The 23,085-nt window shown below is 46.3% G+C and overlaps 1 protein-coding gene across 2 annotated transcripts in view; it reads right to left on the reverse strand.

Annotated features, from left to right (window-relative positions):
* KANK4 (KN motif and ankyrin repeat domains 4) overlaps positions 1–23,085 on the reverse strand; it is an 85,915-nt gene that overhangs the window by 1,350 nt on the left and 61,480 nt on the right. For both annotated transcript variants that reach the window (XM_003265163.4, XM_030812495.1), the window contains 2 exons: positions 14,840–14,982; positions 9,228–9,428 (listed from right to left, as the gene is read on the reverse strand). In XM_003265163.4, coding sequence (XP_003265211.2) covers positions 9,228–9,428; positions 14,840–14,982 — 344 coding nt within the window. The remainder of the gene's footprint in view (positions 1–9,227; positions 9,429–14,839; positions 14,983–23,085) is intronic.

Genomic DNA, 23,085 nt, shown 5'->3' on the forward strand with positions numbered 1-23,085 from the left:
ACCTCGGTAGAGAAGATTCAAATGGCATGAGGATCACCAGAAATGCGGTCCTTTCCACAGAAACAATAGTGACTCCTGGGAAATCTGTGACAATAGAAATAAAGAAGGGCCATCTAGTTTTTAATGCTCTTCTTTTTTCTTTTTCTTTTTGAGATGGAGTCTCACTCTATCGCCCAGGGTGGAGTGCAGTGGCGCAATCAGAGCTCACTGCAACCTCCGTCTCCTGGGCTCAAGTGATCCTCCACCTTCAGCCTCCCAAGTAGCTGGGATTACAGGTAAACACCATCATGCCTGGAAGATTTTTGTATTTTCTGTAGAGACGGGGTGTCACCATGTTGCCCAGGCTGGTCTCAAATTCCAGGGCTGAAGTGGTCCGCCCACCTTGGCCTCCCAAACTGCTGGGATTATAGCTGTTGGGATTAGAGCTACTGAGCCCAGCCCCACTTTTTCCTAATTTAAATTGGAAAACAGGAAATAAAATAACTCTTGCTGTTCCATTACATGTTTCTAAGTGAAAGTTAGCATTTTGGTGTGTTTTCCTCCAACCTTTTCTCCTGTGCAAATTTGTTGTTGGTTCTTTTTTTCTTTTTTTAATTTTTTAAACCTGTCTCACTATGTTGCCCAGGCTGGTCTTGAATTCCTGGGCTCAAGTGACCCTCCCACATTGGCTTTCCAAAGTTTTGGGATTACAGGCATGAATTTGTAATCCTGTCCTGTCCTGTCCTGCACCTGTCCTCTTGTTGGTTCTTAAATAAAGGAATTTTATTGTATACCAACTTTGAATTTGCTTTTATTCTTAATTTACCATGATATGCTATAAGATTTTTCTGTATTCTTACATAGCCATTATAATGCATGATTTTTCTTTTTGGCTGTGTAATAGTCCATAATTTACTAATTTTTGCTAATTATGGAAATATTCCATAACTTCCTTTCAGTGGAAATATTCCATAACTTCCTTTCAGTGGAAATGTTGCTTCTAAGTCTCTGCCACCATAATCTTAGTGCAAAAAGCATTTTTCCATTTTTAATTATTTCCTAAGGAGTGGTTCTATATTATTATTATTATTATTATTATACTTTAAGTTCTAGGGTACATGCGGGTTTGTTACATATGTATATATGTGCCATGTTGGTGTGCTGCGCCCATTAACTCGTCATTTACATTAGGTATATCTCCTAATGCTATCCCTCCCCACTCCCCCTACCCCACAACAGGCCCTGGTGTGTGATGTTCCCCATCCTGTGTCCAAGTGTTCTCATTGTTCAATTCCCACCTATGAGTGAGAACATGCGGTGTTTGGTTTTCTGTCCTTGCGATAGTTTGCTGAGAATGATGGTTTCCAGCTTCATCCATGTCCCTACAAAGGACATGAACTCATCCTTTTTTATGGCTGCATAGTATTCCATGGTGTATATGTGCCACATTTTCTTAATCCAGTCTATTGTTGTTGGACATTTGGGTTGGTTCCAAGTCTTTGCTATTGTGAATAGTGCCGCAATAAAACATATGTGTGCATGTGTCTTTATAGCAGCAAGATTTATAGTCCTTTGGGTATATACCCAGTAATGGGATGGTTGGCTCAAATGGTATTTCTAGTTCTAGATCCCTGAGGAATCGCCACACTGTCTTCCACAATGGTTGAACTAGTTTACAGTCCCACCAATAGTGTAAAAGTGTTCCTATTCCTTCACATCCTCTCCAGCACCTGTTGTTTCCTGACTTTTTAATGATCACCATTCTAACTGGTGTGAGATGGTATCTCATTGTGGTTTTGATTTGCATTTCTCTGATAGCCAGTGATGATGAGCATTTTTTCATGTGTTTGTTGGCTGCGTAAATGTCTTCTTTTGAGAAGTGTCTGTTAATATCCTTTGCCTACTTTACAAGAAAAAGGGCTGACTCTTAGAAGTGGGCTCAGAGGCTGGGTGCAGTGGCTCATGCCTGTAATCCCAGCACTTTGGGAGGCCAAGGCCGGTGGATCACCTGAGGTCGCGAGTTCAAGACCAGCCTGACCAACATGGAGAAACCCCCTCTCTACTAAAAATACAAAATTAGCCTGGTGTGGTGGTGCATGTCTGTAATCCCAGCTACTCGGGAGGCTGAGGCATGGGAATCGCTTGAACCTGGGAGGCGGAGGTTGCGCTGAGACAAGATTGCGCCATTGCACTCCAGCCTGGGCAATAAGAGTGAAACCCCATCTCAAAAAATAAATAAATTTAATTTAATTTAATAAATTTATTTAATTTATTAAATTTAATTTAATTTAATAAATTTATTTAATTTAATAAATTTAATTTAATTTATTAAATTTAATTTAATTTAATAAATTTAATTTAATTTAATAAATTTATTTAATTTAATTTAATAAATTTATTTAATTTAATTTAATAAATTTATTTAATTTAATTTAATTAAATAAAAAGAAGTGGGCTCAGAGCATTAAAGGACACGCACATTTTTACCTCCTGATCTGTGATGCCACAGCACTCTTTACATCGACACGGTGATGCAGGAAGTTGGCAGTCCCCACTGTCTAAAGAAGCTGCACCCAGAGGGCTCTCATCAGGCACCACCAGCCTGACTGAGCAGCTGCAGTCTCTTATGAATGAGCTCAATCCCATATACAGAATTCTGAACTCTAAACAGCTCCAAAAACCACACTCTTTAGATAACTTCTTGGGAGCTGAAACCTGACCTGAGGCTGTTGGCCTACTGTGAAGATTTTGACATTTTGCTGCTGTAAAGGGTTTGATGGGTAGAGGACACCCAAGACCCCACTAGATTGTTCTCTACTGCATATGCACAGATTTACTTCCTAAAATATGGACAATTCTTTCACAGAAGCAGGTAGGAAGCGTAGGAAGTATAATACCCAGCTTAACACTCTTCAGGCTTTTTCCCATGCACGGGGATGGAATCCAGTGGCCATCAGGGCTCCCATGCATGCAAATAACTATAAAGCATGGCAAAGCACTAAACAAGTCAGAAGACAGGAACAGAGTGAGCTCAGGGGAGAGGATGGGCACTGTGTGCCAGGACGGGGTAGAAGATGGCTTGGGGGGAGGCAGAGGAAGGAAGTGGCATTTCAGTGGGACCCCCGAAGATGGCACATGGGATTCTCAAAACATACAAAGCTCTTTCCCCAAAAAGCCCTCATGACTCCCTGGACTTTTCTTTTACCACTCGTTATATGCTGGTATTTGTGAGATTATCTGATAAATTTCGGTCTCCACGAGGTCAAGAACTTGATCTGGCCTGTTCACTGCTGCATGTTGGCACCTGGCCCAGGGCCTGGCGTTTGGTTGGCCCTCAACAAACATTGTTGAAAGAGAGAATGCTGCACAAGAACCTAACGGTATTCATTCAAGCTGATGGAATCTAAATCCTAGTGAATGGGTTCTTACATTGGAAAGTACTGGAACAAAGCAAATATTTTAAGCAGGGAGTCCTGTAAAAGCCTCCTAAAGGAGGAGCCTGGGTTTACTTAGGCCCAGGTTCCTGCTCCTGAACTTCATCTGCTGTGCCTTGTCAATCCTGAGCCTCTATGTAAACAGAGTATGTACTGACAGTGTTTACGGAGAAGAGCCACAGGGCCAGTCCCAGGGAGGTGCACCTTTAAACAGGGTCCATCTGGAGGACAGCCTGCAGCTGTGGACTCCTCGACTGCAGACAGGGAGAGCAGAGGACCCCATTCAGCTCAGGAGGTGTGGCCAGAGAGACCACTTGGTGAGGGTTAGTGTTCCCCAGATGCCTCTGCCAGAACCCTGGGAACAAGCCCATGCCATGCAGCTCCCGTGGGAGACAGGTATGGTGAGCCTCTGCTCGACAACACTCCAGAGCTGCTCTAGGAGACCCCAACTGAAGAGATGGGGGACTAGCCAGGTATGGTGCAAAATTTGCGTGTAACTTCAGGGATTCAAAAATCTGCACTTGGCCAGGTGCACTGGCTCATGCTTGTAATCCCTACACTTTGGGAGGCTGAGGCGGGAGGATCACTTGAGCCCAGGAGGTCAAGGTCGCAATAAGCCATGATCGTGCCACTGCACTCCAGCCTGGGCGAGAGGGTGAGACCGTATCTCAAAAAAAAAAAAAAAAAAAAAAAAAGGAAAGAAAAAGAGAAGCGTGCAGGCAGCTGGCACAACTGTGTATGTATCCATGTGTTGGAGGGGGGTGTCTTTGAATTCATCACGAGCCCACTGTGTATCACCCAAAGATGAGCAAAGGCATAATCTCTGCCTTCAAGAAGTTTTCAATCTGATGGGTGCTTTAAAGAAGCTGCCAAAATGAAGGGTGGGCTCTGGGACCTGGAAGAGGCTGGGTGGCAGATTTCCTCAAATTGTCTTTAAATCTGGGGAAAGGGCCTGGCCAGCTGTTTTGGGAGTTGTGCATTTATACCGAACTTTAAATGTTGATGAAATAAACCAATTTCAGGACATGAATTCTCTCCCAGTTTTCCAAAGACATTCCCAAATGAGCTCTGCTGCTAACATCTAAGCCTCCATAGGAAAGACGAACATGGAAATGATATGGTGGGTATGATAAGGGCCAGACTTTCCCTCTAAATGTGAAGCACCAGGTACAAGCCTTGGTACTTGGTAGAGCCTTGTCAAAAGCTCCCTTTTCCCACTGAAATGTCTCACCCTGTGGATGGAGACACTGTGCTCCCCAAAGCCACCCTTGGGAATCTGCATGTGAATCAACCCTGACCCAGGTGGGCAGCATGTGACCCATCCATGAGTGGGGTCTGGAACCCACTTTACCTGTGGGCCCATTACCTGCACTACCTGGGCACCACTGTGCTGGCTGGGCTTTCCCTAATTTACTCCGGCTTCTGCCATGATAGATTTCTTCCTCCATCTCCTGATTAGCACTCTGGTCCCTCCCTTCCAGGCTTACAGCCTACCTGAACTCCAGTCTGCCTGGTCCTCAGCCTGGCCTGGCTCTCCCTGATCCAGCACTTCACGGGGATTAGTTACCTAAATCCACCTGGATTTCAGTGTTTGCCTAAACCAGGCATTCTCAATTGCAGCACTATTGATATTTTGGACCAGATAATTTTTTTTTTTTTTTTTTGAGACAGAGTTTTGCTCTTTCACCCAGGTTGGAGTGCAGTGGCGCAATCTCAGCTCACTGCAACCTCCACCTCCCAGGTTCAAGCGATTCTCCTGTCTCAGCCTCCCGAGTAGCTGGGATTGCAGACGCGTGCCACCATGCCTGGCTAATTTTTGTGTTTTTAGTAGAGACAGGTTTCAAAATGTTGGCCAAGCTGGTCTTGAACTCCTGACCTCAAGTGATCTGCCCACCTCGGCCTCCCAAAGTGCTGGGATTACAGGTGTGAACCACTGGGCCTGGATGGATAATTGTTAATTCTTTGCTCTTCCTGTGCATTGTAGGATGTTTAGCTACATCCCTGGCCTCTACCCACTAGATGTCAAGAGCATTTGCTCACCCACTTGTGACTAAAAATGTCCCCAGACATTGCCAAATCTCCCCCAGAGGGTAAAATCACCCCTGGCTGAGAACCACTACACTGAACCAAGTCTGTCAGTGGCTTCTCCCTTCGGGGGTCGGTCGCCCTACTCTGATTGGTTCCCCTAATTCCAGACCTTTGTTCTCCCTGCTCCCTCCAGACACTGTCTGTAAATGCCATGGTCCCTGCTGGTTGATGTGGTGTTTTTTTTGTTTCAGCTATCACTGTTCATCTATTCATAATTAAAACAGTTACATCCCCTGTATGCTCCTAGATGTTAGATTCAGCCTTTATAAACATTACAGTATTTAGGTAGAGTCTAAATACAGTCTAATACTGCTGTCCCCATTTTACAGATGAGCATCTAGAGGCCCAGAATAGTTAGGTCACCTACCCAAAGGCACCTACCCAAAGTCACTGAACCTAGATTCAAACTCATGAGTGTTTAATTTTTTTTTTTTTTTTTTTTTTTGAGACAGGGTCTCACTCTGTCACCCAGACGGGTGTTTCATGGTATGATCACAGCTCACTGTAGCTTCATCTTCCCGGGCTCGGGCAATCTTCCTGCCTCAGCCTCCCAAGTAGCTGGGACTACATGTGCAAGCCACCACTCTCAGCTAATCTTTTTCTATTTCCTGTAGAGAGGGGGTGATATGGTTTGGCTGTGTCCCCACCCAAATCTCATCTTGAATTCCCATGTGTTGTGGGAGGGACCTGTGGGAGGTAATTGAATCATGGGGGCAGGTCTTTCCTGTGCTATTCTCATGATAGTGAGTAAGTCTCATGAGATCTGATGGTTATTATAAGGGGGAGTTTTCCTGCACAAGCTCTCCCTTTGCCTGCTGCCATCCATGTAAGATGTGATTTGCTCCTCCTTGCCTTCCGCCACGATTGAGACTTTCCCAGCCATGTGGAACTATGAGTCCAATTAAACCTCTTTCTTTTGTAAATTGCCCAGTCTCGGGTATGTCTTCATCAGCAGTGTGAAAACGGACTAATACAGGGGGTCTCACTTTGTTGCCAAGACTGGTCTCAAACTTCTGGGCTCAAGCAATCCTCCTGACTTGGCCTCCCAAAGTGTTGGGATTACAGGCAGAAGCCACTGCACCTGGCCTCATGAGTGTTTAAAGTCCATGCTTCTAACAATCATGCTTGAGTTGTCTGAAATGCAACAGATCCCACAACTCTTCCACCACCAGAAAGCAGCCACTTAGCTCTCTCATACCTGTGACAGACCTCCAGAGATACCCAGGAGAGCTCTCAGATCCACTGCCTGATTATCCCAGCTAACTAGGGACTTCCAAAGCTCATGCCTGCCTGCCTGTCCCACGGGCCTCCCATCTCAGACCTCTTCGGGTATCAGCAGTGGCTACTCCTTGGAGAGCCAGGGGCCTTTGATGTACAGGCCTGTTCCAGATTAAGGGCTGCCTCCTTCTCCCCCAGGACAACCCAGCAGGGAGTTCATTAACACAGATCCTTTGTCTGACCACATAATGTTTGGAAAAGGAGGCTCTGGTTTCCAGTAGCCCACCCCTGTTCCCATATGAATGTCAAGAAGGTCAGTGCCCTCTAATGATCTCAGAAATGGCTTTGGGGTGAAGCTAAGCTTCATAGGACCTAGAGTCACTGGATGGGTGCCTGCTGTCTGGGTGTGACTGAGGGACTCAGCAGCTTAAATTGCTGAGTCAATCTCTGGGTAGTTTAAATGTGGCCCAGTAAGAGGTGCTGTCCCTGGGCAGGGAGAGGACTTTCTTCCCCTCTCCAGGTTTTTGTTCCCTTTGAATTGTGGCTGTTAAGAAAGCATAAAGTCATCTGCTTAAATCATTAAATTACAGTGCCAATATTAAGGAGTCAGACCTGGGCTTGAATCTGTGCTCTGAGAATCAGTAGCTTGAAAATCTTAGGACAGTTACATAATATCTCCAGGCCTGTTTTCTCATCAGTAAAAAGTGGGGATCAGTATCTATCTCACTGGATTACTGAGAGGATTAGAGGTAATGCATGGGAAAGGTTTAGTTCCCAGGAGCACTCTAGAAATATTATTATATCTACTGTAATTATCAGGAACAAGGTTACTTACTGTTGACTTACCTCCAAAGTTTAGGGGCTCACTCATTCATTTGTTGATTGATTCAATGATATGTGGCGGGCACTCTACTAGGTGTGGGGGATTCAGCAGGGAGCCAGAGACATGGATGCTTCAATGTGACAACAGTGATGATGATGGAACAGTTAAGGGCATGGGCCCAGGAGTTTAATGGAGCCAGGTTCCACTAGCTGAGTAATCTTGGGTATGTAACCTAACCATCTGATGCCTCCGTCTCCTTGAGCAAAGTGGGGCAGCAGGAAGACAGTCAATCTCACAAGATTGTTGTGGGGTTTAAATGAGATGGTCCATGGCAAATGCTTAGTACAGTACCTGACACAGAGTAAGCCCTCCATATGTGTTGGTTACTATTGGTACTGATTAGTTACTATTGTCATCATCGTCATTGCCATCACCTGACGAGGAAGTTTATTTAAGAAGCCTGTGACTGACAGTGCAACTTCAACTAGACTGGCTTGATGGAATGGGCTGCTTCAGAAAGTGAGTCAGTGTCTGAGAGGCACTTTCAGTTAAATGACTATAGAGATGACTCTGTAAGGTTGATTCCTTCTGAAGGCTTTTGAGTCCCTGCTGGACAGCAGAGCTTCCCCATATAAGCTACTGCCTCAAAGCCCACATGCTGTTATTGCCATGACCAGATGAGACTCAGGGCCAAGCCAGGCCTGCGTATATTCGCACAGGATGGTGTTGTGAAAGGTCAGGGTTGTGGGTTTCACAGCTCTAAGACTCCAAACATTTACCATGAATCATCTCATTTATTTATTTATTTATTTTAATTTGTTAGAGACAGGGTCTCACTCTGTCACCCAGGCTGGAGTGCAGTGGCCTGACCATGGCTCACTGCAACCTCAACCTTCTGGGCTCAAGCAATCCTCCTGCCTCAGCCTGCTGAGTAGCTGGGATTACAGGCGTGCACTACCACACCTGGTTAATTTTTGTTTTGAGACAGAGTTTCACTGTTGTTGCCTAGGCTGGAGTGCAATAGTGCGATCTCGGCTCACCGCAACCTCTGCCTCCCACGTTCAAGCGGTTCTCCTGCCTCAGCCTCCCAAGTAGCTGGAATTACAGGCTCCTACCACCAGGTCCAGCTAATTTTTGTATTTTTAGTAGAGATAGGGTTTCATCATGTTGGCCAGGCTGGTTTCAAACTTCTGACCTCAGGTGATCCACCTGCCTCAGCCTCCCAAAGTGCTGGGATTACAGGTGTGAGCCACTGCGCCAGGCTATTTTTTTTTTTTTTTTAAGAGACAGGGTCTCACTGTGTTGCCCAGGCTGGTCTTGAACTCCTGGCCTCAAGCAATCCTCCTGCCTTGGCCTCTGAAAGTGTTGGGATTACAGACATGAGCCACTGTGCCGAGCCTCTTATTTAAATCCCACAACAGCCTTAGGAGGCTGATTTTGTTGCAGTGCCATAGGATTCCTTGGATTCTGCTGGCTGGCAAGGCACTCTGAGGAGGGGAAGTTAAACAGCTACTTTTTTTTTTTTTTTTTTTTTTAAGAGATGGGGTCTCCTTATGTTGCCTAGGCTGGTCTCGAACTCCTGGGCTCAAGTGATTCTCCCGCCTCAGCCTCCCAAAGTGCTGGGATTACAGGTATGAGCCACCCTGCCCAGCAACAGCTACTTGTTAATTGCCTGTAAGTCTCACCTTGTCAGTCAGGCTGCTGTCGCAGGCCGGGTGTGCCAGGAGCAGCCGCACCAGGTCCACGTTGCCATGGTGACAGGCCAGCATGAGAGCTGAGGATCCATCGTGGTCCTGCAGATTGACATCTGCCTGGCAGCTAAGCAGCGCTTGAACCATGTCCTCCCTGTCGTGGCTGACTCCCAGCATCAGCGCAGTCTGGCCTCCCTGCATGCAGAGCCACAAGGATGTGGTGAGGTTGCTGCCAGTGGGGAAGGACCCCCTCTCAAGCCTGGGTGTGCTCATCAGAGACTTCTCAATAACACAACCACTGATTTGAATCTCCTGCCCTTGATATGGGACATAACCTTCTCTGCTTGGCAAAATTCTACTCTCTTAAGACTAGTCAAATGCTACATCCTCTCTAAAGCCTTCTCTCACTCCCCAGGCATGGGATTCCTAACACAGCACTCACCACTTAGTATTGCAACTTGTCAACTTCTCTTTCTCATGGATTGTGACATTGTTGACGGCAGGGACTAAGTGTTTTTGTCCCTGTCTCCCCAGTGTCTAGCACCAAGAACGTGCTGATAAATGTTGAATGATGGAACAGATGAAGGTTGAATGCTTGAGCATCATGGCTTCTGATTGCCTGCTCCAGCCTGACTTTCCCCAGGAAGCCTTCTTTGCTCAATGCCTCTGAAATTTTCAGTTTAAGGATACCCAGAACCCTCTTCTCTCAACACGATCTCTGGTTGCATGTCCTGTGGTCATTTCTAATCTATAGACATTGACAGTAATCTTGGGCATCTCTGTAATCATAGGTGGACATAGAAATGGGCTGGAATCAGAAAGCAAGCTCTAGTTCTACTGTTTCCTAATGCATGATTCGGGCCACGTCACTGTCTTCCTTGATTCTTGGTTTTTCTTTTCTTTTTTTTAAAGATGGGGTCTTGCTGTGTTACCCAGGCTGGAGTGCAGTGGCACAATCACAGCTCACTGCAGCATCAATCTTCTGGGATCAAGTGATTCTCCCACCTTAGCCTCCCAAGTAGCTGAGCTCAAAGGCATGTGCCACTCACTATACCTGGCTAGTTTTTTGTTTTTTTTTTTTGTGAGACAAAGTCTCACTTTTGTCACCCAGGATGGAGTGCAATGGCATGATCTCGGCTCACTGCAACCTCCGCCTCCAGGTTCAAGCCATTCTCCTGCCTCAGCCTCCCAAGTAGCTGGGATTACAGGCACCTGCCACCATGCGCAGCTAATTTTTGTGTTTTTAGTAGAGACGGGGTTTCCCCATATTGACCAGGCTGGTCTTGAACTCCTGACCTCAGGTGATCCGCCTGCCTCGGCCTCCCAATGTGCTGGGATTACAGGTGTGAGCCACTGTGCCCAGCTTGTTTTCCTTCTCTTAAAAATTAATATAACAACTGGCGCCGGGTGCAGTGACTCATGCCTGTAATCCCTGCACTTTGGGAGGCCAAGGCAGGCAGATCACCTGAGGTCAGGAGTTCAAGACCAGCCTGGCCAACATGGTGAAACCCTGTCTCTACTAGAAAAAAAAATATATAAAAATTAGCTAGGCATGGTAGGGGGCGCCTGCTCTGCGGGAGGCTGAGGCAGGAGAATCACTTGAAGCCGGGAGGCAGAGGTTGCATTGAGCTGAGATTGCGCTACTGCACTCCAGCCTGGGCAACAGAGCAAGATCTGTCTCAAAAAAAAAAAATTAATATAACAATGATTTGTCCTGTGTACCTCACAGGGCTTTTGTGGGAATCAAGTGAGATAAAGGATGTAAATATAATAATGTACAGTAGTAATTTTTCTGATTACAAATTGACCATCATTTCCCACAGATCTTCTTAATTTTCTTATATATACTATATGTGTATGTGTTTGTGTGTGCGTGTGTGTGTGTGTGTGTGTATATATATATATATATATGTATTTTTTTTTTTTTGAGACAGAATCTCGCTCTATTACCCAGGCTGGAGTGCAGTGGCATGATTGCGACTCACTGCAACCTCTGCCTCCTGGGCTCAAGTGATCCTTCTACCTCAGTCTCCTGAGTAGCTGTGACCATAGGCATGTGCCACTACATCTGGCGAATTTTTTTTTTTTTGAGATAGAGTCTTGCTCTGTTGCCCAGTCTGGAGTGCAATGGTGCAATCTCGGCTCACTGCAACCTCCGCCTCCTGGGTTCAAGCCATTCTCCTGCCTCAGCCTCCCGAGTAGCTGGGATTATAGGCGCCCACCACTACGCCAGGCTAATTTTTGTATTTTTAGTAGAGACGGGGTTTCACCATGTTGGTCAGGCTGGTCTCAAACTCCTGACCTCAGGTGATCTGCCCACCTCGGCCTCCCAAAGTGCTGGGATTACAGGCATGAGCCACCACACCCAGCACATCTGGCCAATTTTTGTATTTTTTGTAGTGATGGGGTTTTGCGATATTGCCCAGGCTGATCCGGAACTCTTGGGCTCACGCAGTCCACCCACCTTGGCCTCTCAAAGTGCTGAGATTACAGGCATGAGCCACTGTGCCTGACTCTGTGTATATTTCTTTTCTTTTCTTTTTTTTTTTTTTTTGAGACGGAGTCTCGCTCTATCACCTAGGCTGGAGTGCAGTGGCGTGATCTTGGCTCACTGCAATCTCCGCCTCCTGGGTTCAAGCTATTCTCCTGCCCCTCAGCCTCCCGAGTAGCTGGGAATACAGGCGTGCATCACCACACCCGGCTATTTTTTGTATTTTTAGTAGAGATGGGGTTTCACCATGTTGGCCAGGCTGGCCTCAAACTCCCGACCTCAAGTGATCAGCCCGCCTCGGCCTCCCAAAGTGCTGGGATTATAGGCGTGAGCCACCATGGCCAGCCCCCAACTGTTATTAAAGCCAGATAACATATGCAGATGGTCCTCACATCTGCCCCTCTGCCTGATGCAGGGCCCCTTCCTTCCTCAGCGTCCTCCCGGTCCCTTTCAATATAATTTAATTCAATGAGCATTTAGAGAGAGCTACTATATGCTGCTGCACTGCCCTGGAGATCCAGAGAGAAGCAGCTTTTTCCTAGGAATACACTCCCAGTGTATTCCCATTTAACCTGGTACCTCTGCCTCTCTTCACATGTGAAGGCCCAGGGGGAGCTAAAGGGAATGGCTGCAGCTATGCATTCTCACCCCTCCTTTGGTGACCCGGAATGAGTCCCTTGCCCTCCTACAGCATCAGTTTCTTCTCTGTACAAAGAAGGGGTTGATTTTGATCCTCTTGCAAGCATCCCCTCTTACAAGAGGGACAATTTAGAAAATAATTAACGTATTTATGGGAAACATTAGTTAAAATGAAACATTAGCTGTATTGAGTCTTATGGAACAGGAGTTGTAGGTGAGTAGAATACCTTGAAAACCAGAAAGTAATCTATAAATATCGGTTTCTGGCCATCACTAGGGTTGCTATTAGATGAAGTATGCAACGGTGACTTTGCCATCAGGTTAGGTTACTATCTGCAATCACTCTGGGGGAGTGTGGGACAGTGGTGCTTAATATATTGTTAGGAGTCCATTTTCCATAAGTCTCTTGCTTTTCTGCACATCTTGTGAGTAAAGCACAACACAATCTGCCCTTTTGTTCTAGACTATCTTTTTAAGGCTGTTTATATAGTGAACAGCCTTAGAAGCTAGAGATAGTGTCTTCTTTGGAGAAAAGGGCAGGCAGGCTTACTGTCCATTATCAAAGCTTCAGGTTCCCTACGCTCAGGGGTCCTGTCCTGTAACACAGCCCACTCTATGCTTAGCTTCGTGGCCCTCCTCACACTGCCCCGTGGGAGCTGGGATTTGGGCAATGCTGATACTGTGGCTACTGCTTCGGCTGTGGGTAATACACGGTCCTTTGTCTCGGGCGCAGAAGTCTCATGTCTTCTGCCAGCATCCACAAAACTGTAGCAGGCTACCTTGTTAGCTTTAACGTGGGGTAAAAGCCCAGACTCTTCACAGTTCTCAACAGTTACCTTATCATCTATGATCACTCCAGGGGAAAGGAGAGTTAAACATACTCCATTCATTCCTGTAGGTTCAAAAAATGGGCAAATGACCTTTTGAAGAATCCCCATTGTTCCATGTGGAGCCTTGTCTAACTCAAAGCCCTTCTGGGTAAGGACCACACCCCCACCCTGTGTTCTCAAGCAGAGGGCCCCAGAAGATGAATAGACATTCCAACCCTCTGTGCTGCCTTTGCTGTCTTAAGATCCTTTTTGGAGTGAACCCCAATCAACTTCTACTTAATCACTCCATGAAAGATTCAGAGGCCGGGTGCGGTGGCTCACGCCTGTAATCCCAGCACTTTGAAAGCCCAAGACGGGTGGATCACCTGAGGTCAGGAGTTCAACACCAGTCTGGCCAACATAGTGAAACCCCATCTCTAAAAAATACGAAAATTAGCTGGGCATGATGGCGGGTGCCTGTAGTCCCAGCTACTTGGGAGGCTGAGGCGGAAGAATCGCTCAAACCCGGGAGGTGGAGGTTGCGGGGAGCCAAGATCACACCATTGCACTCCAGTCTGGGTGACAGAGTGAGACTCCATCTCAAAAAAAAAAAAAAAATGATTCAGAGTACCCAGTCTTGGCTCAGTGTAAAAAGTTATCAGAGGTGTCTAGAGTAACAAATGGGCTACTTTGGTAGAGCATGAGTTTCCTGACACTGGAGGTCCTGGAGCTGGAGACCAAGCAAAGAAGCAGGAGACCATCTGGTAGGATTTTGCAAAATAATAAGGGGTAGACCTAGGTGACATTTAAGGGCTCTTCTGACCTAAGGCACAAGTGACCCAGTGAGTTCGTGGAGCCCACGTGTCCTGAATCCCTGGCTACTACATTTGTGTAGGGCCCCACTGGGTCTTCGCAGCAACTGCTGTTCCCAGCCTGGCCCATGGCACTGCTCCTGGGACTGGGGCATGATTTGTGTGTCTGGAATAATACCACTCACAATTGTTGGTGCAGAGGTAAGGCAGATAGGAGTGTTTTGGGATCTGGTTATTTCAAGGGCTGAGGCAGCATGCCAGGTTGATTGATAATGACCTGCAGAACTCTATAATAAGCCTCTGAGCTAAGCTGAGGCCTGGAGAGTGGGAATCCTCATACCCCTAGGAGTGATCAGCCAATGCTTCTGTCTGCCCTGGCTATCCACACTTTCCCTCAGTCTGAGGACTCATGACCTTGTTAAAAGGCTTTGGGGTGATAGAGGTGAGAACTTCTTTAAAGGACTGGACCTCCAAAGAGCCTAGTTAGGTGCCTGTGGGCCAAGATCAAGGTGGGTCACCTGTGAGGGCTTTCTTAGAGCAGCCAACTTGCAAATGCCTTCTCAAGATGGCAACTGGGAATGTTGGTTCTAGAGGTTGTGTCCAGATGGAATTTGCTCAGTTTCAGACTGGGACCTATATTAGAAGCTCACTGACCTCTGTGCAAGCCTGGCTGGGTCTCGGGAGCCTATAAGGAAAACTGAATATTCAGGCTTTGCCTGATGCCATTTGGAGGTCCCAGCCTCCTTGGGTTAAAAACTACATGGATCTGCATGGAATTTCTCACCCCACTAGCAGAATAAAGCTGGGAGGTGCCCCTGCATTTACTGAAGAGGAGATCATGTTCATTCCACCCACCTGAGTAGCTTGAATGTTCACATTTCCTTCTCTTAAGAGCTTCCAGACAACAGCCATGTCTTCATTGGTCTCTGCGGAAGCCAAGGGAGTGATCATTACAGCAGTGTAGCCAGCTTTGTTCTGATGGTCCACGTTGCAGACGCCTGCAAGAGAAGCAATGGGTGCTGGAAAGGCTCCTGAGGGGCCAGGAGCCAGACTCCACTTTAGCCGTTTCAACAGGACACTGCTTGCTGGTTAGAAAGCCATGGACTAGAGCAATGCTTTCCACAGGTGGAGCCAGTGGTTTACATTTGTAGCAGCCTTTAAAGATGGTTACTTTTCTTTTCTTTTTTTTTTCTTTCTTTCTTTTTTTTTTTTTGAGACGGAGTCTTGCTCTGTCACCCAGGCTGGAGTGCAGTGGCTCGATCTCGGCTCACTGCAACCTCCACCTCCCAGGTTCAAGCAATTCTGCTGCCTCAGCCTCCTGAGTAGCTGGGATTACAGGCATGCGCCACCACACCTGGCTAATTTTTTTTGTATTTTTAGTAGAGACGGGGTTTCACCATGTTGGTCAGGCTGGTCCTGAACTCCTGACCTTGTGATCCACCCTTCTTGGCTTCCCAAAGTGCTGAGATTACAGGCATAAGCCACTGCACCCGGCCAGCTGGTTACTTTTCTTGACAAGTTTTCTGAGGATACCCAGCAAGGGAGGCCCACAACAAAGCCAGAGATAGCCAAAGGGCCAGTGGCCATGACTTCATCTCCTAAACTGGAGCACAAGATGTTATTCCCATTTTACAGATGAGGACACTGAGGGCCAGAGAAGTTACATTGTCCACTCATGTGAAGGTGAAGTGGGTTGGGAACACTCAGGTCTGTCCGGCTCTGGAGCTCATCCCTCACCTGCCCACATGCCTGGAATGCCACCATGGCTGTGCATTTTAGGTTCCACACTCACTAGCTCACGTTTGTGTGCAACAAACTAATGGCTGTGTTTGTAGGTCCTTTCCAAGGGCCTAGGGGTCTACTGTGCCAAGTACCAGGAGGGTGACCAACACCATGGGATCAATGTGGGAAGTCTTCTAGGAACAACCATCTCACCTGAAAAATAGAGGGAGAAAAAACTCCACAATTTTTATATTAAAACAATTAAGAATTACATTTCACAATACAATGAAAATCTGGCATTATTTGTTTATTTATTTATTTTTCTTGAGACAAGGTCTCACTCTGTCACCCAGGCTGGAGTGCAGTGGTGCAATCTCAGCTCACTGCAACTTCTGCCTCCTGGGTTCAAGTGACCCTCCTGCCTCAGCCTCTCGAGTAGCCTGTAGGTGCCCGCCACCACGCCTGGCTAATTTTTGTATTTTTAGTAGAGACAGAGTTTCACTGTATTGGCCAGTCTGGTCTCGAACTCCTGACCTCAAATGATCCACCCGCCTCGGCCTCCCAAAGTGCTGGGATTACAGGTGTGAGCCACTGTACCCAGCCAAAAACCTGGCATTTTTTTGTTTGTTTTCAGACAGTCTCTCTCTGTCGCCCAGGCTGGAGTGCAGTGGCGCGATCTTGGCTCACTGCAACCTCTGCCTCCTGGGTTCAAGTGATTCTCTTGCCTCAGCCTCCTGAGTAGCTAGGACTACAGGCGTGCATCACCACGCTCAGTTGATTTTTTATTTTTTTAATGTATTTTTAGTAGAGATGGGGTTTCACCATGTTGGTCAGGCTGGTCTCAAACTCCTGACCTCAAGCAATCTGCCTGCCTCGGCCTCCCAAAGTGTCGGGATTATTACAGGCATGAGCCACCGTGCCTGATCAAACCTGGCATTTTTTTTTTTTTTTTTTTTTTTTTTTTTGAGACGGAGTCTCGCTCTGTCACCAGGCTGGAGCGCAGTGGCGCGATCTTGGTTCACTGCAACTTCCATCTCCTGGGTTCAAGTGATTCTCCTGCCTCAGCCTCCTGAGTAGCTGGGATTACAGGCGCATGCCACCACACCCGGCTAATTTTTGTATTTTCTAGTAGAGACTGGGTTTCACCATGTTGGTCAGGCTGGTCTCAAACTCCTGACCTCGTGATCCACCCACCTCGGCCTCCCAAAGTGCTGGGATTACAGGCATGAGCCACCGCACCTAGCCAAACCTGACATATTTTTAAGACTAAGTAGTAAATGAGAATTTTAAAGAAAGTCCTGCTTTGTAGCCCTGGGGATATGTATCCATATTCCTCCCCACCTAAGGAGAGGTAGGGAATCATCAGGCATAGACTGATACCTGTTATGTAAATGACCCCACCTCTCAAGGGCGATGGGAAAACCAAACGTCTTTGTACTGTTGCTTATCTGAAAAAATTATGTTGCTTTTTTTGTTTGTTTGTTTGTTTGATAGGATCTTGCTCTGTTGCCCAGGCTGGTGTGCAGTGGTGCGATCATGGCTCACTGCAGCCTCAACCTCCTGGGTTCAAGCAATCCTTCCTTATATAGCTCCTTTGGGCAATAGAAAAACAATTACACTTAATCAAGCCACTTAGCCTTTCTTAGCATTTCCTCCTCTATAAAATGGGGATAACAACACAACCTAGCTCACAGGTGAAATTTATTGAGTTTATTTAATCTATGTCTTTATTGAGACAGGGTCTGACTCTGTTGCCCAGGCTGAGGGTGAGTGCAGTGGCACGATCTCACTATAAGCTCTGCCTCCCGGGCTTAAGTGATCCTCCCACCTCAGCCTCCTGAGTAGCTGGGACTACAGGTGCATGTCACCATGCCCGGCTAATTCTTTGTGTTTTTTATAGAAACAGGGTTTCACTATGTTGCCCAGACCGGTCTCGAACTCTTGGGCTCAAGCCATCCACCCACTTTGGCCTCCCAAAATGCTAAGATTACAGGCATGAGTCGCTATGCCCAGCCTAATATATTTAAAGCGCTTAGAACAAGCTTGTCCAACCAATTGCCTGTGGGCCACTTATGGCCCAGGACAGCTTTGAATGTGGCCCAACACAAATTCATAAAGTTTCTTAAAGCATTATTTTTAGCTCATCGGCTATCATTAGTGTTAGTGTATTTTATGTGTGGCCCAAGACAATTCTTCTTCTTCCAATGTGACCCAGGGAAGCCAAAGATTGGACACCCCTGACTTAGAATCATACCTAGTACACAGTAAACACTCAGTAACAGTTCACTGTTATTACTATTATTGTCCAGAATGATATTCTCATAAGGTTTAGGTATTCATCGTAAAAATATGTTTATGAAAAAATGTCAACTAGGGCTATTGGCAAGTTCTGTGCATTTGTTTGATATTCCCTCCACCCCGCAATTTTTCTTTTCTTTTCTTTTTTTTTCTAGACGGAGATTCCACTCTTGTTGCCCAGGCTGGAGTGCAATGCTGCTATCTCAGCTCACTGCAATCTCCGCCTCCCGGGTTTAAGCAATTTTCCTGCCTCAGCCTACCAAACAGCTGGGATTACAGACATGAGCCATCACGCCCCATTAATTTTTGTAGTTTTAGTAGAGACGGGGTTTCTCCACGTTGGTCAGGTTGGTCTCGAATTCCCAACCTCAGGTGATCCGCCCACCTAGGCCTCCCAAAGTGCTGGGAATACAGGCATGAGCCGCCGTGCCTGGCTACCCCATAATTTTTCAAACAATTTTTCAGAAGTATGCCATGATAATACCAGGCCGTCAGTGGAGACACAGGCATCAGTCTGCCTCATTTATCAGCAGTTTTCCCGCAAGCTCCTTGGACCACTGCCATGAGCCGGCAGGTGATGGAAGCTAAATAACAACTCCATACATCACCTCATAGCTCTGTCCTGATACAGAAGTGAACATTTGCACTGCCTTACTAATAACTTTTTTATTTCTACCCCTTGATTATTTTATGTTTGCTTTTAAAATGTGTAAAGGAGCCTCAGCTTATCAGTTCTCTTTTATCTCTTCAGAAACATGATTTTTAGCTCAGTAGAATGAGGTCTGACACCTGCTCAGGGGCTCAGGAAAGGGACTAGGAGGGGCTAAGGACCCAGGATTTTATTTATTTATTTATTATTTTTGAGATGGAGTCTCACTCTGTTGCCCAGGTTGGAGTGCAGTGGTGTGATTTCGGCTCACTGTAACCTCCGCCTCCTGGGTTCAAGCGATTCTCCTGCCTCAGCCTCCCAAGTAGCTGGGATTACAGGCATGCACCACCACGCCTGGCTAGTTTTTGTATTTTTAGTAGAGACGGGGTTTCGCCATGTTGGCCAGGATGATCTTGAACTCCTAACCTCAGGTGATCTGCCTGCCTTGGCTTCTCAAAGTGCTAGGATTACAGGTGTGAGCCACTGCATCCTGCTGGGACCCAGGACTTTACAGAAGATGCTTCAGAGCAGCCATCAGGCAGCAAAGCTAACTCTCCCTGGAGATGACAGAGGAGCAAGGCTCTCGACAGAGCATCCTCTGACTCAATAAGCCCTGCAAGGGCATTTGGCAAAATAAAGGACAGATCACTTGAGGCTGAGCCAGCAGAGGTGCACTCTGGCTCTATTCTCAATAGTGAGTCACTTCTGTACAGCCCTTTACAGTTTGTAATTTTTCTTTTCTGATGAGTCACTTCTGTACAGCCCTTTACAGTTTGTAATTTTTATTTTCTGATGAGTCACTTCTGTACAGCCCTTTACAGTTTGTAATTTTTTTTTTTCTGGATGCTTAACAACTGCTTCTAAGGACACCCCAGGTTTGGGAGTGTGACAGATCTGTCATCCTCAACATCCCTTCTACAGATGCGAGAAGTAACGACTCTCTCAACCCATTCTCCCCAACCCCCTTCTTACTTTACCTTTATGGGTATTTAGCTATTTCACTATGTTAAAGGGAAAAGTTTCCAAACCACTTTAAAGTCGATGAGTATTAAGTGAATTCTTAGCATCAGCAGATATTTATACCACTCAAATTTTAGTTGTCTCTTCTCTGTCCTGGCCTGGCCCACCCAGAAACTTCTAACAGGCTGCAAGACCGTGAGCTACCTAAAGACAAGGGCCGTATGTTACCGGTCTTTGGATTTTTCACGCCCGGATGTTCCCAAAGTCTCAGTGTCCCAGAAGCATAGATAGGGTAGTAGAAAAAGCCCAGATTATGAGACTGATCGATCTTGGTTTGAATTCTGGATTAGCTTCTTACAGGCTCTGTGACCTTGACTGCATTACCTGACATCTCTGAGCCTCAGTTTCCTCACTTGGAAAAGGCAATCAAGATCTGCTTCACAATTCCTGCAAGGATTGTACATGACAGTGAATATGTATATCACACTAAGCCCAGTGTCTGGGATGAAGATGACACTGAAAAAGCAGTAGCTGTTTTATTCACATTCTACACTGATGGCCCCTAACGTTGAATACAGTAACAGACACAGAGCCATGCTCCATTTAATTATGTGCCTTTCTCAATTGATCTACCATTTTGATGGTATCCATGCATCCATGAAGAACTGAAATCAATAACATCAGCTCACTGTTAGCTATAATTTAATCTTCTTTTGATGATGTGAAAATCAGAAACAACTTCAGGCTGTCATTATGTACATTGCCTTTCCCATTCAGCTGAAGAGACTCAAAGCAGCTTAGCAGAATTTTGAAGACTTGGAAGTTTACTGGAATTTAACCTAGCTCCCAAGAGTCATCCATCGCTCATTCACTTAACAGACGTTTTCACTCAACACCTGCTAGGAACCAGGAACTGGTCTAGGTGTTAGGGAAACAGATAAGACAGACAGGAGCCCCTTTTGAGTGAATTAACATTCTGTTGGGTAGAAATGAAAAGCAAAGAGTGTCTCAAGAAAGAAAGAGGTTCTCCCTTAGAGAGAGGTGGGGGCAGCCACTTTAGACAGAGGCACCAGGAAGACTTCTGAGGAGGTGACATTGGGGCTGTGACTTGAATGACGAGAAGGAGCCAGTCACAAGAAGAGCCTCAGGGGGAAGAGTCCAGGTAGAAGGCAAATACAAAAATCCCAGGAGGGAATGACCTTGGTGAGTGAGGCCAGCATGGCTGGAGTGGAGGGAAGGAGGAGAGCATGGCGGCAGCAGAGACAGCCCAGGCAGGTGGGAGCCAGGGCAGGCGGGGTCCCGAAGGCCAGGCTGAAGAGGCCGCCTCTCACGCTAAGAGCAATAGGAGGCCACAGGAGGGATTTTAGCCAGACAGGACCCAAGTTGGGGAAAGCCGTTGGATCCTAAATTCAGACTTTTGATGTTCATTTAAATTCCCACCTCAGGCCTCCTAAAAGAAGAGTTATGCTCTACCTCCTAGATGACAGACATGAAAAGAGCAATAGCACCGACTTTTCTTTTTTTTTTTTTTTTTGAGTCCAGGTCTCGCTCTGTCACTCACGCTGCAGTGCAGTGGTGCGATCATGGCTCACTGCAGCCTCAGCTTCCTGGGTTCAAGCGATCCCCCCACCTCAGCCTCCCGAGTAGCTGGGACCACAGGCGTGTGCCACCACGCCTGGCTAATCTTCATATTTTTGGTAGAGATGCGGTTTTACCACGTTGTTCAGGCTGGTCTTGAACCTCTGAGCTTAAGCGGTCCACCCGCCTCAGCCTCCCAAAGTGCTGGGATTATAGGCGTGAGCCACTGCACCTGGCCCAGTATTGACTTTAAACCCTGGTAGCAAACTTAGCTATTGGGTGATCTAGGGCAAGTTTGCTGACTTTTCTGAATGTCACTTTCATGGTCTATAAAGAGGGATAATCATCCTATTCTAATAATAAATTTTTATTATTAAATGAAATAATTATATTCATTATTATATAAATTATATTTTTATTTATTTATTTAAATTATATTATATAACTTATTTATTATATAAATTTATTTATTTATATAAATTTATATAATTATAAAGACAATATAATTTATAATTATAGACAATATAATTTATAATTAATAAATTATTAATAATTAATATTTATAATATAATAAATTTAAATTATATTTAGCAGGTGCTAAATACTTAGCAGAAGGCCACATCTGTGGGGATCATTTGGGGTTTTATACCTCTTGTACGTACCCTGCTAGACAGCCCCATACAGCCTTCCTAAACTCATAGATGACATTTGACCGAGGCCCATGCACTTTTGCTCAGCCTCATCACGCACCTGTCTTTGATTGACTGTTAACTACCCCTTTCCAGTCTGTAACGCTGACTCTACTCGCACTTTCCTGAGGAGATCGAGGCCATCTGAGGCCAGTGGCCTCCACCTCCCTGCTCTCCTCAACATCTCTCTGCACTGTTAACCACTTTCTCGTTTTTTTGCTTCCATCTCAGAGAAATGAATAGCCCAGCGTCTTGCCTCGGCTGCCCTCACCTGCCTCTGCTGTGGAGTCCAGGCTTTCCCGGCTCCTCCCAGACCTTGCTTTGCCAAGTGGCTTCTCTTTTTTGTATCTTTCACCTTTCTTCTTCTGTCTGTCTTTGATTCTGTCAGTCTCTATCTCTCTTCCTTTTTCTCTCCCTCTCTCTCTTTTTCTGCCTGTCTCTGTCTCTCATTCTTTTCCTCTCCATCTCTCTGTGTGTCTCTCTGTCTCTCATTCCCTGTCTCTGTCCCCCGCCTTATCTGTTCCTCTTCTTTCCTGGATTCTCCTTCTCAGTCAAAAAATATGTTCAGAGCTCCTCTCCCCAAACAAACACACAAAACCAACTCTCCATAGGCTCTCCCGCCTCCTTCAGCCAAGACACTCCATTGCTGCCTTCCCCAAGCCTGTCGCTTTGCTCCTTCCACTCTGCTAGCTGGTTTCCTCCCAACATGCCCCTAAAGCAGCTGTTTCCAAAGTCACCAGTGGCACTCCCTGTCCCCTCCATCTGCCAAACCCAGGCATCATCCTTCAGGGACCCTGCAGAATCTGACACAGTTGACAATCTTTGTTTTTCACGGGCTGTTCTTCCCCATCAGCTACAATCCTCTTATTTCTTCTAGTTATCACACGACTCTGCCTAGGTCTCCTCCACTGGCGTGCTCTCTCTCTCTCTGCACAGGATAACCAAGAGCAAAAGAGGCCTCCTCTCCTAAAGGCCTCATTGCATGTGCTCTGGCTGGCCCCACCCAAAGCTCTGTTGCCCTTTCATTTTGTATTCTCAATAGCCTTTGCACATCTCCGCAGAGATGATCCATTGGAAACTAAAAATCTGCCCCAAACTGAATTATCCTTTCTGCTTCCTCCACATTTGGCCCTTCTCCTCCTGCAGCCCACTGTCTTCTCAACCATCCAGGCTTGACAGAAAGCTCCAACTCACCTCACCAGTCG

Source organism: Nomascus leucogenys, chromosome 5 (genome assembly GCF_006542625.1).
Source record: "Nomascus leucogenys isolate Asia chromosome 5, Asia_NLE_v1, whole genome shotgun sequence".
NCBI lineage: Eukaryota > Metazoa > Chordata > Mammalia > Primates > Hylobatidae > Nomascus > Nomascus leucogenys.